The 18,847-nt window shown below is 36.4% G+C and overlaps 1 protein-coding gene across 1 annotated transcript in view; it reads right to left on the bottom strand.

Annotated features, from left to right (window-relative positions):
* DPY19L1 (dpy-19 like C-mannosyltransferase 1) overlaps positions 1 to 18,847 on the bottom strand; it is a 121,622-nt gene that overhangs the window by 83,883 nt on the left and 18,892 nt on the right. Inside the window, exons 2-6 of the mRNA XM_032286816.1 lie at positions 16,999 to 17,023; positions 16,297 to 16,384; positions 12,570 to 12,707; positions 10,356 to 10,476; positions 9,522 to 9,615 (exon numbers count right to left, since the gene is read on the bottom strand). Coding sequence (XP_032142707.1) covers positions 9,522 to 9,615; positions 10,356 to 10,476; positions 12,570 to 12,707; positions 16,297 to 16,384; positions 16,999 to 17,023 — 466 coding nt within the window. The remainder of the gene's footprint in view (positions 1 to 9,521; positions 9,616 to 10,355; positions 10,477 to 12,569; positions 12,708 to 16,296; positions 16,385 to 16,998; positions 17,024 to 18,847) is intronic.

The following is an 18,847-nucleotide window of genomic DNA, read 5'->3' as shown; positions in this document are numbered from 1 at the left end:
TTAGAGACCTCTTGATATTTATCAAAAAAAAAAAAACAAAAAAAAAAACAGTTATAAGGGGGCCAGTGTGGTGGCTTATGCCTGTAATCCCAGCACTTTGGGGGGCCGAGGTGTACGGATCACTTGAGGTCCGGAGTTTGAGACCAGCCTGACCAACACGGAAAAACCCTGTCCCTACTAAAAATACAAAAGTAGCTGGGCGTGGTGGCACATGCCTATAATCCCGGCTACTCGGGAGGCTGAGGCAGGAGAATTGCTTGAACTCGGGAGGTGGAGATTGCATTGAGCAACAGGAGCAAAACTCTGTTTAAAAAAAAGAATAGTTATAAGGAACAAATGATAAAAATGTTCCAGATAACATTAAAATAGATGTTCTTATTCATCACCAAAAGAAATAATATAGTATATTTTAATCTTGGCTTGAAAATTATTAAAGACAAACCTTCCAAAGAAAAGAGAAACTTTCCATATTGAAACCACCAACTACAAACTACTAGACGACGCAAAGGTATGGAGTTACAGTCATCTTATCTGGAGGATGAGTAGTCGGGGAAATGTGTAATCACAAAAGCAGACTTTTAAGAATCCACCCCCTAGCACACAGTATGTTACCTATCCCTCCAATGTGTAGTTAGCCCAATAAACGACTCTAAGAAAAATTAACTGAGGAAACTATTAGAATAATTATAAAATTACATGTATGACAGCTAAAAATAGAGCAAAATGGGATCCTGAAAAAAATGACAGGAAGAGTAAACTTCCATGTATTAAACCAAAACAATGCATACAGAAATATCAGCCAAAGAACAGCAAAATCCTGGGACCTCAGAATCCTTAGGAAATGAACTATTACAGAACAGTAATATTCTGGAACATAAGAACAGAAAAGAGAATGGGAAGTCTAGATCCTTCTTAGTGCCATGTATCTTTAAAACATTTTAAATAAATCCTTTTATGAAATATAAATACTGCTCACTTTGGAAATGGAATAAACACTTTTTTTTCTTCATTATGTAGGATCTTTAAACAAAAAATAACCAAAGCCACAGACAATTTAATTGCTGTGGAAAGAACCCTTAAAATGTATTCTCAAAGACAGTAGAGCACACACTTTGGAGCCCCTGTTGGCATTCAAATCCCTACCCTGCCAATGACTAACTTTGTGACCTTGGGAAAGTTATTTAATATCCTTGTGTCTCAGCTTCCTCATCTATAAAGTGGTTTACCTATCTCATGGGGTAGCCATATGGATTAAATGAGTCTGTGATTGTAAAGAGCTTAGACTAGAGCCTCACACATAAGCCTTTTACATGTACTATATTTCTCCAATCAGAAACAGTCTTCAGTGAAGATTGGAATGTGTAGAGGGAAGGACTCAGAATAAGTCCACTGGAAAAATACTTCCTAAATTGGTAAATGCTAGTAAAACTTATGTGATAGATAATATATTTTTATTGTGCCTTTCATATATGGCAACCATAAGCTAAGTTTTTCTTTCAATACTTTATTATTTCACTCATTTATTGAATCAAAAAATATTTTTGAAGGCAATGATTCTTCTGGGTGCTTTGCAAACACTACCTTATTCCATCCTTACATAGACAACAGCATTTCTTAAATTCATTTAGGGGTAGTCTCCCTTCTACTCAATCACTTCTTTAAAAATCTTCCATAATCTTCCACTTTCAGTTAACCTAACAAAACACTGCACACTCCCTTTTACAACCCTAAAAGACATCTGTTACTTTATATTTTCTTTTACATCTAAAGGCAAACCAAAGAACTGGCAGTCACTCTAAGTTATGCTCACATCATTTATTCAAACTATATAAAAACTCAACCTTAACAGATTCCACCCACAATTTAGAGCTTCTACACAGCTTTTTTTTGTCTTCTATCCTTAATCTTGACAGCCTAAGTTTGCCAGACCTCTAAGGAAAGCACCTAACACGGAAGGTGGAGACCAAAAGATGTTTAAAAAAACAAGCTACAAGATGCCAAAATTATTTAGGGAGGGTAAAAACATTACTTAAACCCTTAGAGAGAAAGGTTATTGAATCCATGAAACAAAAATAAAATACTATTTTTTAAAAAGGAATGTTTACAGAACAAACAAAACTTCTTGGAAATTAAAAGCATGATAATGAAAATTAAAACTCAGTAAAAGAGTTAGAAAAAATAAGCTGATAAAATGTTCTAGAATGTAGAACAATTTAAGCCAAATAGCTTAAAAATTAAAAATAATGAAAATTAGAGGACTGGGAACTAACTATGAACATTCAAACAAAAAAAGTTCTGAATCAGAAAACAAAAGGAATAAAATAACGAAAGAAATAATTCAAGAAAATTCCTGGAAATCAAAGGCATAATTTACAACCCATTAAATGTTGTTTCATCATATGTTTCAACATACTGCTCTGCAATTTCAAAACCATAGAGACAAAGAAGATATTCTACAATCTTCCAGAGAGAGGAAGCAGAAACAAAGGTCATATACAAAAGTTTAGAAATCCGAATAACTTAGGAACATCTGAATAGCACCATCTGAAGCAACCAATAATGTTTTCAAGTCTAGAGTTCAAATACTCAGCCAAACAGTGAATCAAATATGAAAGCAAATAAAGACATTTTCAAATATGTTTCATAAATGTTTACCTCCCAGCTACGTACTCTCAAGACCTACTTACTAGAAGGTGAAGTCTACCAAAGTAAACAAATAAATCAAGAAAGAGGAACAAACAGCATAAGGGCACAGGAGATCTAACAGAAGAGAGCAGTCAAGGAAATCCCAATGCAATGGCAAAGGAAAACGCCAAGAGGACAGATGTACACAAACCATGGAAGGTGCCCAGTCCAGAACCAAGTGCTGACTCATGCCCAAAAATCTCCAGGCTTATTTTATTTGAGTAAGCCTGGACCAGATTCTTGTCTGTATTTTATCTTGGCTCCAAATGCTTTACTGCTGGCATCAGTTAAAGACACTTATGTCACTCACAGAAGTTTTTCTGCTTTGATATGCTCCAGAGAGCCAGGGTAAACAGTGGTGAATTTAGAAACAGAGAACAGCTCTTCCCCTGATATTTCTGCTGGATATTCAGTACCTGGCCACACTACATTTCTGCCAAATGTCCTTACCAACTGAGTCCCACAGTTATCCCAGGACTAGCTCATGACCTCGCCTACTAATGTCCTGAGTAATCAGGCTCCTGGTTGAAAACCTGTATGGCATTTTCTCAGGCCTGGCCATATGCAAGGCTTTGCATGGTAGGCCTTACAGGGAAAAGAAGCCCTTCACACACAAAGCTTGGTGCAGAGCCAGTGTACTGTAGTCTCTCGGGGGAGTTGCAGTCAAGGACTCAGCCACTTCTGGGTGGTGAAGCTCTTCTTATATTTGCCTTCCCGGCCCAGGAACCTTTATTTCCTGGTCCTGTCCTCTGCTGAGGCTTAGCAGAGAAGGGGCCCTTGAAGAGGCTGCTCCCTACTCTGACTCAGACTGTACTCTTTGGCTCCTAGCCCTTCTCCCTTGCCCCACCACCTTAAGAACCATACAACTGTAGGAGCCTTTGGTTCTCTTTTGTTGGGGGTGAGACATGCTGATCCTCACATCTCACTTATACCACTACAGTAAATGATTAAAGGCTTAACTCTCACTTTTGGCTTGTTGCTTTAACCAGCCACTTCAACACCTGGCAGCTCAGCTCCCTCCTCTAGCTTAGCTGAGCACCCGACAACCTCAGAAAGTTCTCTCAGGGAATCTAAAGACCATGACTCAGAAACTCTCTTCTTCTGGAAACTTTCATCTAACAATGGCAATAGTGCCCTTTCCTTAAGCAGCTAGGTTTGTGCCTGATACTCAGTTTTTCAAAACTAAACACATCATATTTAAGGATATATACATGAGTGGTACAATTATAAAGAAAAGCAAAGAGAACACTGGTCCAAAAGTTAAGATGCCATTTCCTCTGAGGGTTGGGGGAAGGAAAGCGAATGCATTAGGAAGGAATTTTAAGGGTATGAAAGCTTCTGCTGATTAATTTTTTTAATCTGTGTCATGGGTACACAAGTATGCATTTTACTAATCTTTAAAAATGCATATAAAGATTTTACACAATTCTATAGTCATAACATATTTTAACATATAAAAAGTATATTTTTACAGATTATTTATTTACTGGGTCATAGATAGTACATTCGTATGATAGCAATGCATAAAACTAAGTAATTTCATATAGCTGTTTCTTATAAGATCCTCAACATAAACTGAAGGGATAATTTAAAAGTAAAATTCCAGTAGAAGTATTGCATGGGGTACAATAAACAAAAGTCCAAGTAGGCAGCAGTGACTGGGCAGCTATCAGTCAATAAGGAGACACTCCACAGGGGCACTGTCTGTCTGCCCCAGGATGAATCATCAGCCCCACTCACTGCTCACTGTATTCTCCAGAAGATCTCCTTAGATGGTGCTTGATCTAGAATGAAATCAAAGGCTGAAACCTAATGGGGTATTTTGGGGGCAACCTCAGATACGATACTGAATGGGAAAGAACTCAAAGCTTCTAACGTAAGATCTAAAAATCAATTTAAGTACTTTTATAATTCGACCATATTTCCCTTATCTTAGGCAAAGGAATTTTTGTCTATCCTTCAGCTCTGGTTTAAAGGAGAGTAGCAGGAACTCTAAAGACAGAGGCAGCCGTAATTAGGGGACACCACCACAGAGAAAATGAAGCTCAAAAAGATAGCACCAGAGTCCTCTCTGTTCAGCCCTGGTCTGTGAAAATCTTGGGTGGTTTCACGTATCATTTCACCATCCTAAGATTCAAAACAAACTAAGCAATCTAAGGCAGGGCTGCTAAGTAAGCAGAGTATGGGACAGGCAAATGGGACAAGGGCCTCACTGCTGGCGAGAGGAGGAAGGGGTGAGAGATTAGATGGGGGTAGCAAAGGGACCCAAGGGAAGTCCAATTAAAAAGTATTGTCTTAATTTTGTCACGTGACAGAGAAGGTAAGGGATGAACACATTCCGAGGTGGATGGGAAGGAATGAAGAAAGCAAGCCTGAAGGACAGCGACAGGCAAAGAACTGGCAGCAAGTAGGGATAAATCTGACACCCACAAAGGAATGAGCCCAAACAAAAGCACCTTTTTTGATAATTCCCTGATTCCAGCAGGCCTCTGTATCCCAGTATTGTACTCCCTCTTTTATTTCATCTAGTCAGAGTATTTCTGGCACACTTTTCAAAAAAGAAAGAAAAAAACTTCTGTTTAGAAACCCTGTTATTATTTGCACTCATCCTTACATAGCAGTAAAATTTATAATAAACTTTATATCCATATGTATTTTTCCAGAGAACTGTTAAACATATACATATAATTAACAGCTTAATATACCATCCAATCTATTTTTCCTCAACAATGCACCATAACCTAGCTGACCCCAAACTCCAAAATAATAATAAAATCACAGTAACGTGCAAAGAATAAAAGCTTTAGTATCACCTGCTTGATATCTGCCTTGCAGTCCAACAACAAAAGTTTTTTATATTTATCAATAAGAGAACATTAAGCATATACGAATTTCTTCCAGAAGAAACTATGGGGAAAGGTCCTAACTGCCCAACAACCAATGCTGCTTCTTCCTTGTAGAAAAGAGATTTCTACACACTGGGTCTTAAGAAACCAACCTCTAGAAACTGTTAGTCTGCAGCTAAGAAATATCTCATGAAATAAATAACTGTAAGTATAAATCAATACAGCTTCAATTAACAATGAGTATTTAAAAAAAATACTAAAATGCTGAGAATTCCGGAAAAAGAATTATACCATGAGTAGGCTGTGTTTGCAAAACAGATCTCACTTCATCTCCTCAAGTTAGAGCTTGGCAGCCTGGCTCCATTCACCATTTGGCTGTTTTCTATTTTCCCTTCTTCCATTTCTGGTGAAATGGACTGGCTTACCTGGCTTCTAAAAATTTATATTATCTCAAAACAAATATACTTCTGAATTTAAAATGTCATAATCTGCCTGCAAATTTCTAACCTGCTAGACAAATCTCAACTTTCATTTCTTAGTGTATAATGCAACTTATATTTTTAAAAATCCTAAAAACAACTTTAGATATCTTGCTCTTTATTTTTAACCCATATTTTAAGAAGTCTGCAGCTTTGTCCCTCTCATAAAATTACAAGGGTGACTAACCATCAAGGAAGAAAACATTAAGAACCAACTAGTAATCTGAAACCTCTAAATGTACTTCAGGTCAAACAACATACAAAAATGCAACGAAAACCACTGATAGAAAAGAAGTGATAAGAGACTCTATTCAAAATAACATATATCAGGATCAACTGTGGGAAGAATCTTTTAGGATGCCTTTGAATAGAGCTGAAGAGATTGTTCAGGGTTAAGAAAAAGCTCACAAACAGCAAAAGGAAAGCTGGAAAAATGAAAACACGTGCTGCTAGTGCAGACCACCTTGGGGTACAAGAGTTGGGTAACACAGAAGGGGCCAGATAAGGCACAAAGCAGACAAGTGGGCAGAGCTGAAACAAGCTACAGCCACTGACATTGGAAGAAGAACCAGATACAGACATCTGGAGAGACCCAAATGCTCAGGCCACCTTAAGCAGTAGTCTACAGACTTTTTTACACCAAAACTACAGTAAGAAGACTTTACACAACTTAGCACACATACATACATGTGTATATATATAGCAAATGAAAGTTTATTTAAGTAATATCTATTCTTATTAGTGTGGTATATATTATTTACTTTGCAGTATTTTCTTTTTCATTTAAAATGAAATGGGCTCAACCCACTGAATCAATTTTAAAACCCTGTATAAGTCATGTCCTGTAATTTGACAAACACTGTGCTGAAGTAGTCACTGCTTGACTTTGGGGACCAAGGAAAGTCAAGGGCTCCATGAGGTCATAGCTCAGCATAAATCCTGTTCTTATATTGGTCAAATTTCTTATTTATTTCACTTGCTTTGGAATAGGTTTCAATCCAGTCAGTTACAAGGTGTTTCATCATCCAGCACCACCACTCTTCCAATCTGAATCCTCCACAACACTCCCTGAAGAACATGCATCCCAGCAAAAGTGATCTGCTGATTACCTGCTTTCCACATGCTAGATTTTGGCCTTTGCCTCTCCCTGGTATGCTTTTATCTTCATAGCTTATTTCCACCTACCCAAATATCTTCCATTCTACAAGGTCACGCTAAAGTAGCCCCTCCATGCAGAACAAATTTCCCCTGCCTCTGGAGTTCTAAGCACTTTATCCTTCCTTCCTATCTTCCATTCACACACACCCTGCCGCATTCCCATGCTCTCAGAGCCCAAACAGTCTTGAGAAACTACTTGGTATGTATTGTATGTGTTGACTGAAAAACTGAATATGCATCTTCCATGTAGACAGAAAACTGCCTACCAGGCACGACAGGGGCTAAAGACTGAGAAAGGTCAGGTCAGAACCGAAACCACCAAAAACCCCTCAACCAAAACCAGAACCTTCTATTCTTGTCAGCAGATATTATCCCTTCTGCCTTTGAAAAAAATTATAATAAGCATTATAAGAAAATATGAATGCTTTCACAATGTTTACAAATTCTTTCAATTAAGAAAGTAGCTAGGCATGGTGGCATAACTTGTAGTTCCAGCCACTTGAGAGGCTGAGGCAGGAGGACTGCTTGAAGCCAGTGGTCTGAGGCTGTAGTACACAGCTATGCCCAGACTCCAGACCGGGCAACAATATAGCAAGACCCTAATTTAAAAAAAAAAAAAAAAGTATTATAAGTACAGATTAGCAACTTAATGCCATGTTCATATTTTAACTTCTCCTATTTAAAATCTAATCTCCCAAATGTAATAAAGCTACCCGTAGACAGATGGGCAGTATTTGGCAAAATGAATAGATACCACCAAGTTTCTCTCCCTCTGGCTCATTACGATGCAAGCACACAGGTTCACTTTCCCTCAAATCAGCCTCCTTTCCTCATTACCATATTCTTTTGATTTAACTTATTTCCCTGTGTCTTGTTTCAGAAACAAAATCTTCCACATCATCTTTTAATCATGCATTTTTATTTTAGTCTCCCGAATTAAACAAAAGAATTTTCTTTGATCTAAGCCAGAAATATTAACATCAAACTGTCTTAAATCTATATACAAATATATTTTACATTGATCTTCTAACAGCTTCCTCATCTGACAAATGCTTATCAAGTAACTGCTTGATACTCAAATGGTGAGCTAGAAACTCAACATCTTTGAGGTACTAAACTGAAAATGCCACACTTCCAAAGGAAGGAAGATAATGGGATAATAGCAAATTCAAACTCATTATCCCATGTTGAAAATTGTGTGCAATTCTCGTGTAATTCTATACTACAAAGAATCAGTAAGCAGCAGGAAGAAAATTCTAAAGATAATATCAAGGTAAAATACCTCAAACATATATACAGTGTAATGAATTGGCAAAAAAAATAAGAAAGAAGAAAGTAAACATAAAAAGCCCTTAAAAAATTTGTCTTTTAGGAATGCTGCTCAACTGTTAAGAAAATCAGGTCAGACATTAAATACTATACAGAAAACACTTCTAAATATTGTACAGAAGATAATTCTATTTTAACATTAGTAAAAAGGCATTAATATCATTTGATCATAAGTGGTCTTTTTGCTTATGCTTTATGTAAACAATATATACTGGGCAGAGCTGAAACAAGCTACAGCCATTGACATTGGAAGAAGAACCAGAGACAGCCATCTAGAAAGACCCAAATGCTCTAAGGTAAAAGCTGCTCCCTCAGGCCACCTCAAGCGGAGGGACTTTTGTAAAAGTCTGTAGACTTTTACACCAAAAGAAGTAAGACTTCACACATCTCAGCACATACACATATACACATATATACAGCAAATGGAATATATTGTTCCGTAACAATATATTATATATTCTAAAACAATAAATGGAATATATATTAGTTATGCTCAAATGCCTAGGAGTATTTAAAATTTATGTCAGGCACTGTAGCTCATCCCTGTAATCCCAATACTTTGGGAGGCTGAGATGGGCAGATCACTTGAGCCCAGGAAGTTGAGACTAGTCTTGGCAACATAGCAAAACCCAATCTCTATAAAAAATACAAAAAATTAGCTGAGTTTGGTGGCATGCAGCTATAGTCCCAGCTACTTGAGAGGCTGAAGTTGGAGGATCACTGAACCCAGGAGGTGGAGGTTGCAGTGAACAGAGATCACACCACTGCACGCCAGCTTGGGTGACAGAGTGAGACCCTGTATCAAAAAAAATAATAATTAAATTTATCAAGTATTCCAAACTCTATTTATGCCTCTAAAACTATCTTAAGTGTGGTGGGCCATGCCAGTGGTGAAATCATGCAAATATGAAATGATTTTATAATAATATTTTTGAATATTTTCACAAAACTGAACTATAATCAATGATTATTAATCAACTATTTTTAGTATATCTTATAAACACATACTAAAATATTATCTTACCTTAAATATGTGCCATATATGAAGAATAATGCCATCATCAGTCCATTTAAAATAAAAATTACGGCAACATAAAAGCAAGCAGGATCTCCCAATCCTTTAAAAATAAACAAAACATATGTTCTAACCATATTAACCCAAATTACCTTATGTGTCTAGCAATTTATATTAAAGTGTGTTCATTTTGAAAATGGTTGCCAAGTATTTTAAACAGTTGCCTTGGTTCCCACATGAAAACACAACACTACTGCAGAACATAGATGAGATCAGGGTAGTAGCAATGGTGGTTTTAAAACAGGGCTGCCAATTCAGGGATACACCTCCTCTGGAGGTATGGGGTTTATAACCCCCATTTTTTAGTCTCATTGGGCTTGTGACTCCTTCAACAGAGTGTGACAGAAGTAACACTATGTAACTTCTGAGACTAGGTCATAAGAGGCCATCCAGTGTCCAGCTTGGAGCCTTCAGCTGCCATAGGAAAAGGCTTACTACTACTCTGAGGTACTTTGCTATCAAAAAGCCCAAGACACCCACAAAGGCCACAAGTAGGTGTCCCAGCTGACAGTTCGGCTGAGCTCAGCCTGACAATCCTCCACGCCCAGGAGCCAAAATGTAAGCAAGGCAGCCTCTCAGTTAATTTCAGTCTTCCCAGACATTTGAAGCTTACTAGCAGAGGTCCCTGAAATCATGGAAATAAACCAGCCCCGCTATAGCCTGCCCAAATTCTGGACTTACAGAATCCACATGCATAATAAAATGGGTATTGTTTATACCACTAAGTTTACAGTTTATTATGTTACAACAGATAACTAGACAATATTATAGAAAGCAACTTACCTTCACAGCTTTCAATAGGACTAAGCCCTTCTCCTCTGGTAACCATCCAACATATCTTGGTTTGAATACCAATCAAGTCCATTATTTTGGTATAAATCCGGTACCAGCTGGCCAAAATTACCTATTTTTAAAAATATGGAGGCATTTTAAGAAAACACATTAAACAATTTTCATTACTAGAATATGTTTGAGATATTTTGACAATTATCATGTTTTTCCTTTCTATACCATCCACTTGGCTCCCTTTAAAGGTAGTAAAATGAGGCTCAGAATCTCCTAGGCAGATTTTTCACTGGTCAGTTTTCAAATGTTCATGCAAAATATAGGCCAAAAAAGTGCTAATTTATGTTTTACAAAAGCTATACAACTCTACTAAGAGACACAAAAGAAGATTTGCACAAATAAAAGAGACTGAGTCTACTGCAATAGATCAAATTATTTAAGACATGAATTCTCCCTCAAATTAATGCAGAGACATAAAATAACTCCAATCAAAATTCCAAGTTTTTAAAATGTATCTAGAAAACTAACAAGAAAACTAAAGGGAACGTTTTAACAGACATTACGTCTTATTACTTTTAATAATTAAAATAGTGTGATACTGGCACAAGAATGGCTAGACAGATCAATGTAACCATTGTGGAGGTAGTGGTAAGCCACCCTGATTCCCTTTTCCAGGATAAAGCACTTATTCCTCCAGCTGCTTAGAAGACTGGTACCTGGGAGCTAGAAGCTGAGTCCCACCCTGGGAAGTGCCGTGGCTGAAGAAAGTAAATTCACTCAAGGTAATGCCCCTTCACCCAAGGGCAATCTGCATCCAATGACTGACTAGTCAGTAGGGAAAGACAGCAAAGCCAGGGGCCCTTCTGTCAAGGTAGGACAACTCTGCAAGGCCATCCCAGATCCAGAGAGGCCCAAGGACTGGATGAGGCCTTCACTGTGACTGCATCAAAGCTCTCCTCTTTCTCCTGCCCCATTTGCTTCACTCACCCCCTTCAGGTGTGACCCTAATGGCACTCCCTCGATTATTTCCCCCATGCAAATCTCCATCTCAAAGTCCAATTCCGATGACCTCAACCTAAGGCAATACTGAGCACAAAATCCAGAAACACATGGAAGTATGTATGTATAATAATTTTGTGTATAAAGCAGAAAGCGTACATCAAATCAGTGGAAAGAAGATGGACTACTCATTCAGTGTTAAGTTACACACAATACCATTTTTTAAAAAAATTCAAGGTTAGATTCCTACCCCACCCTATGCATCAAAACCAATTCCAGATAAATGAAAAATGTAACTATAAAAAATGTAATTATGTTATAAAAATGAAGTTCTTTACATGTATGTATAAAAGATAAAAAATAAAAAGATTCATATATATATTTCTGTATAGAAAAAAAGACATACACAAAGCTAAAGGGCAAACAGAAAACTGGGGAAAATGTTTTATCATATAGCATTAGATTAATATCCAGTGTATAATAAATGAGCTCTTATAAAATTTTAATAGAAATATAGATAAAACACATGAATTGGCCATTATTTTTAAAAGTAAAAATGCATTATATGTATACGTGTATGTGTGTTATATAGAGCATTGAAATATATATATAAAATCAATGAGTGATATACATCATGTGACTTCAATTTTTTTATCCAATTAACAAAGATGCAGGTAAATTAAATAGTTTCAAAAACACTGCCTGTGAATAGTTCAATTAGTATAATCTATCTGGAAGGCCTTTTGACAAAATCATTAAAGTATATATTCTACTGAACTAAACAGTTCCACATCAACAAATTTACAGTTTTGCAAAGAGGATAAAGAAGAGACCAAATATCATCTCCACTTGCTGGATTGGGCTCAACTTCCCTCCACCCCCACTCAAGAAAGTACACTCAATTAAACAAGGATAGGGAAGAAAACATTTAACAAATGACATGTAAACGTTAACAGCGGTCCCTTGGTATAATCCCTACATACACACCAAATCTAGTTTTTGTGTTCTCTAAACAATGCAATCACAACAATAGTTCCCCACAGAATTAAAACCCCCTCCTCTTTCTTAACATATTCCTCTCCAAGATACATATTTTCTTTTAAAAATTTTAATACAATTTAACATATTGAATTATATCTTAGATTTAGAATCAGCACTTATTACAAAAAAGTTTTAAAAAGTGAAAAATCACAATTGGAAAAAGAACCTTACCTCAGGGTAAAGATTAAATCTTTTTAATGTATTAATAACAAGCGGGTATTCAGTCAGTTTATCATTCATAATCATCCATACTCCATTCAAAAATGAGGGTGCTTCCACAATAGTCTTGAAATAGGAATAATACAGTCCCTGAAATAAGGATATGCTCAGTTAAAATCACAAAAGGTACATAATTATGATGTCTCTACTAAGTAAATACACTGTTTTTGAAAAATGAAGCAATTAAGCAAGTAATAGCTATCAATACAATGAATTTCACAGGTTTCTGATCACTGATAAATCGTAAAGTTGTAAAAAAAAAAAAAAAAAAACCTACGTATTTTCACATAACCTTGACTTAATTGAAATAACTGAATACAAAATAGCTTCAAAAATAGTTTCAGCATTTAAAACAATATGACTCAGCATACTTCAACTTACAAAATCCTATTACCCATATTAATATAACTGTTAGAAAATGCTATCTTATGAATAGAGTGACTGGTTTATCATGGAACTAAAATTTATCATGAACCAAGATATCGCAAGCCAAAAATGATCCCCTAACTGCTTATTTTAATACCCAAAATGACACTATCAGTCATTTTTCCTCCAGATTTACATGCAAAAATGAAAATATGTTGGAAAGGCTACACACTGATGTATTATTACATATGAATTTCACTTTGGTGCTACCTAACTTTACAGATTATTTTCCCTCCCATCAATTAAGCATAAGGTAAGAACCCTATGGGACGGGGGAATGGTCCTATTTTGAAGAAAAGAGATAAACGTTTAGCTTGGCATACTACTTTGGAAATATAGCAAGAGAGGAATAATACGTGAGACAAAAAAAAAAAAAAGAAAAGAAAATACTAGAAGCCTAATGGGGAGTTCAAGTGGCAGTATGAGGGAGGACAGGAAAACATAAGACAAATCTGCGTCTTGTATTTACATCTTCAGGTTTGCCTGGAGCTGCCCTGGTAGCCAGTACCAGTAGCTGCCAAAGTCTAAACTGGGTTTAAGGCTCATAAATACAAAAGTGATATGCCTACCCAGAAATTTATTGAAAAAGAAAAAAATGGTCTTGATAACTCTGATGTATTAGCTCTGATATCGTTATTTTTAAAATTATGTTTCCAAGTATGCTGATTTGGATACTGTTCCCTAAAATTTCATGTCTACCAGCCCCTGTGGATGTGATCTTATTTGTAAATAGGATTCTTACAGACATGATCAAGTCAAAATGAGGTCATACTGAATTAAGGTGGACTCTAAACCCAGCACAACTGGTATACTTATATGAAGAGGAATAAGTGGCCTCAAAGCTACAGCCACACAGGGGAAAAGGCTGTGTGAAGGTGGATCAGAAATGGGGATGAGGCATCAGCATGCTAAGGAATTCCAAGGATGGCCAGCAACGACCAGACGCTGCAAGAGGCAAGGAAGGACTCTCCCCTCCAGCCTTCAGAGACAAGATGCCCTGCCAACACCTTAATGTCCCACTGCTGGTCTCTGAAACTGTGAGATAATAGATTTCTGTTGTTTTAAGCCACCTAGGTTGTTGTACTTCTTTATGACACCCCTAGGAAACTATACCTTCCTTCTTTTGTAGGTTTGATTTTGGAAACATAAATGTTTAATTATAAAAAAAATTTAAAAATCCCTAAATATCAAAATAAAAATGAAAGAAAGGAATGAACTATTTATCAACTTGGGAGAAGATTTCAAGTAACATAAGATACTGTAATTCTACCATATATCCCTAGTGGACTATATCCTAAGGTTAAAATGGAGCCAGGAATTTGGCAGGACTGGTTTCACAAGTTACAGGTCACAAAGACCCTGCTGATAATACAGGATGTGGTAAAGAAGCCAGCCAAAACCTGCCAAAATCACGATGGCAACTAAAGTGACCTCTGGTCATCCTTACTGCTCATTACATGCTAATTATAATACACTAGTATACTAAAGGAAACTCCCACCAGCAGCATGACACCATGACAATGTCTGGAAGTTACCCTATATGGTCTGAAAGTGGGGAGAACCTTCAGTTCCAGGAATTCCCCTTCCTGTTCCCAGAAAACTCATGAATAATCCATATGATGAAGTTCAGCATATGATGAAGACATAACCTTAAAAACAGTCAACCAGCAGCCCTCACAGCTGCTCTGCTTGTGGAATAGCCACTCTTTCATCCCTTTACTTTCTTAATATAAACTTATTTTCACTTTATTAGCACATTCTTGAATTCCTTTCCGCCCAAAGCCAAGAACCCATAAGACCTCCTGGGCTGAGCCCCAATTCTGGGGGTTGCCCTGTGAAGAACTGAACTACCAGACAATCTTAAACTCTTTTCAGTAATCACATTTTTAATTATACCTTTGGTACTTTTACTCCTAACAAATCAATAATGTGAAACCAACATTCTCAAACTAAGAGACTAATATCGAATAAGTAAAACAAATTGAATCTTAAATTTCCATTTAAAATATTAATATGAATTCATGGTTTATTTTCTCTTTAAAAAAAATTTGTAGCCTAATTCTGTTCTCCAAAAAGGCCAAGATACAATGACCAATCTAGTAGCAATGAGCATCTGCCACTGACAGGAATGGTGGCTCACTGGAAAACTGGCTGATGCCAGGTCTGAGAAGAAAATGTCTTATACTACCTGAAAGTAAGGAAGCTATGGATACTAGTGAGGTCATGTCAAGGGCAAACAGGGAGAGCTGCAAGGGCTTTACTAGCTAAAGACAAGAAGGTTTGCAAAATACATGAAAATCTATCATGTCATAATGATACTCCAAAAGAAGGTATTCCATTGATCACTATGAGAAGATGCTAGGGAAGCTACTCATTTTTCTGAAAATTGGTAAATAAAAAGAAAGAAAAAAGCATTTTCCTGTCTTTCCTCTATAAAGTATACCTCAAGAGAAACCAAAAGGTATTGTGTGAAACTTAATAGAATTACAGCTAATAAGTGCAGGAAAAAAATGATATAGTAGATATCACAGTTTGACAAGGATAACGAAATAACTAACCTAGGCTGATGGCTAGGCTATAGGAGGAATTAGCATCACAATACCTAAAGTCAGTGATCAATCTTAACATCACAGAAAGTGAGACACCAGATAGATGTGCCTCTTGGCCTGACACAATAAGAAGTACACAGCACCACCTAGCAAGTATTCCTGCCAGAAAAAAAGTCAATCTTCTGATCCATAAATGTTCAGGAAACTTGGGATACGGGAACATAATTTAAAAATGTGGATTGTTGTGGGTAATTCTATAGGACAAATAACCTGGATTTCTCAACAAACAAATGCAGGAAAACAAAACAAAAACAGGTAAAGGAATTCACAGATTAACTGAACGCAATGTGTAGGCACTGTTTGGATCCTATTCAAACACATCAACTGTTTAAAAAAAAAAAAAAGTGCCAAACAGGATATTTAAATACTGATTTCTGTTTGATGATATTAAGGATATTGCTAAATAAATGTTTTCTAGTATGTCTTGTGCCATGGTTTTGTGCCACAGTTAAAACAAAGTCCTGTCCTTGGAGACACTTATGAAAGTATGAAAGCATGAAATGATATAATGCCCAGGATTTCCTTTAACAAAAGATAGTGAGTGGGGGTGTAGATGAAGAAAAACTAGCTGTGGCTACCAGTTGTAGAAGCTGGAGCATCTACTCTTTCTAAAGTAGTAAATGAAATACCAAACAAAAACTAACCATTTCAGTGCGAAAAGCCATCTCCCTTTCCAATGTTGAGAGGTGAGAAAAATGACGGTCATTTTCAAAGAGGTGTGTTATATGGCTCCTGGAAAAACAAGAAAAGCAACAGTGTTAAAACTTACATTGTAAATTTTATTTTTTAAAGTAAGGCTAAAAGCAAAAATAAAAGTATCAATTAATTTGCAGATAATTTTGTAATAAAACAAATATGGATACAATAGTATCCATATTTGTTTTCCACTCAGTACATATCGCATTTATACTAAAAATTCCCTCTATAAAAAATCAAATTAGATTTTAAAATTAAAATGAACCAGATATTTTAAGTGAAGTGCAATAAAAGTATAGATTAAACTGTAAATGTCATTGGGTTACCATTTTAGAAACGTCTAATGAAATTCATATTTCTCTCTATCTAAAAGATTAAAAAAATTAATCTTCCTCTCACCATGAACATATTAATGTTGAGTCTCAAATATAGCCTCTTTAATAATGAATCTTTTATTAAACAATTATATTATTCTGACCCTGATTTATCAATTAAACTAGTTTTTCAGACTATTGTGTTACATGTAATATATATGCACACTGACTATGCTGAAATTATTCCTTTAAATGTATGGAAAATAGCTTTCGTAAGTTATAAACTTCTGCATGAAATACCAAAGGAGAAAAAAAAAAAAAAAAAAACAATCTTACCAGTGCAACACTGCTGCAAAAGCAGCTGTAAGAAAAAAGAAATTTAAATTAGAATTTTAGCATAAACATGTGCATACAGAAAAGCCCTTCAAAGAAAAGCATGTCAAATATTGCAATGTATAAATGTTGGACTCTTAGAGACTGGGTAAAGAATACTGGCTCTTTAAAAAAAAAAAAAAAAAAATACCCCAGGGCTATGTTTAAAATTGTGAATGACCGACTCATAAGGGAATTAAGCATACAGCCACAATTTTCATTCACTCAGTCATTCAACAAAATATATGAGGGCCTAATATCTGCTAATGTACAGAAAACATCAGTTGGAAACTATCGCTAATAAAGCTGAGACAGAAACGGAATCAACAGGTAAGGATAACTTAGAATAAAGAAATATGGTGGCTTAGGCGTACAGGATTGGGGGTGAGAGAAAAAAGGGAACTATCACTTCTGATACACTGCTGCAATGCCTGAGATTTTATGACAAATCCCACTTGTGTTTTTAAACACATTTAAAATGAAGTGAGTAAAGGAGAAAAAAAAAGGAGAAAAGAGTGAGAAACAAGCTAGTAATAAAATCAGTCTCTCATGAGAATCAATACCTTGCTATTTGTCCAAACAGAAAGAACATACTAAAGGGCCGGGACTGGTGGCCGACGCCTATAATCCCAGCACTTACGGAGTCCGAGGCGGGTGGATGACAAGGTCAGGAGTTCGAGATCAGCTTGGCCAATATGGGGAAACCCTGTCTCTACTAAAAATACAAAAAATTATCTGGGCATGGTGGAGTGCACCAGTAGTCCCAGGTGCTCGGGAGGCTGAGGCAGGAGAATTGCTTGAACCTGGGAGACAGAGGTTGCAGTGAGCTGAGATCACACCACTGCACGCAAGCCTGGGTGACAGAGCAAGACAACATCTCAAAAAAAAAAAAAAATACACACACACAAAAAGAAAGAACATACTAAGATGAACTCAGAAGAGACACCACTTGATTTTCTTATATCACAAGACACAGCCAATTGCAGGCTTCTGATTAAATAACTCTTAACTAAGGAATCAAACTATGAAAATACTCTTAGAAATGAAACCCAAGCCAGGCACAGTGGCACATGCCTGTAGTCTCCATTACTGGGGAAGCAGAGACAGCATCACCTCTTGAGCCCAGGAATTCAAGGCTGCAAGCAGTGTGCTATGACTGGGCCTGTTAATAGTCACTGCACTCTAGCCTGGGAAACACAGTGAGACCCTGTCTCAAGAAAGAGTAAGAGAAAGAGAGAAAGTAAGAAAGAGAGAGAGAGAAAAGAGAAAAGAAAGACAGAGGAGGAGAAAGGAGAAGGAAAGAAGAAAGAGGAAGAGGAAAGAAGAAAGAAGAAGAGAGGAGGAAGGAAGAAGAATAAGGAGGAAGAGAAGGAAAGAAAGAAATGAAAACCAAAAAGATTAGATCTTATTGTCTTATTTTTAATGCCATATTTATATTTTCAATTTAAAAATCCATTTTGCCTTGGAAATATGAATGGTTACTTCTAGATTATTGAAGTTACAAATATCTAACAATATTTCAGTTGACTTTTCTTAGTAAGATATACTGATGTTTTGAAATTTTAAATTTTTTTATTGTTAACAAATCTACCATTTGCTTCCTTTTAATTTCTGTCTTTAAAAATGTTATCTGCTAGGCTCATGACTATAATCTCAGATACTCGGCTGGAGGAAGTAGGAAGATCACTTGAGGACAGGAGTTTGAATCTAGGCTGGGTAACACAGCAAGATCTGGTCTTTACAAAGCACATGCCTATAGTCCCAGCTACTCAGGAAGGCTAAGATGAGAGGATCGCTTGAGCCCAAGAGGCTG

This window comes from Sapajus apella, unplaced genomic scaffold (genome assembly GCF_009761245.1).
Source record: "Sapajus apella isolate SASKATOON/1434 unplaced genomic scaffold, GSC_monkey_1.0 scaffold19, whole genome shotgun sequence".
Taxonomy (NCBI): domain Eukaryota; kingdom Metazoa; phylum Chordata; class Mammalia; order Primates; family Cebidae; genus Sapajus; species Sapajus apella.
Note: the sequence above shows the minus strand (reverse complement) of the source record. Positions and strands in the feature narration are given on the sequence as shown.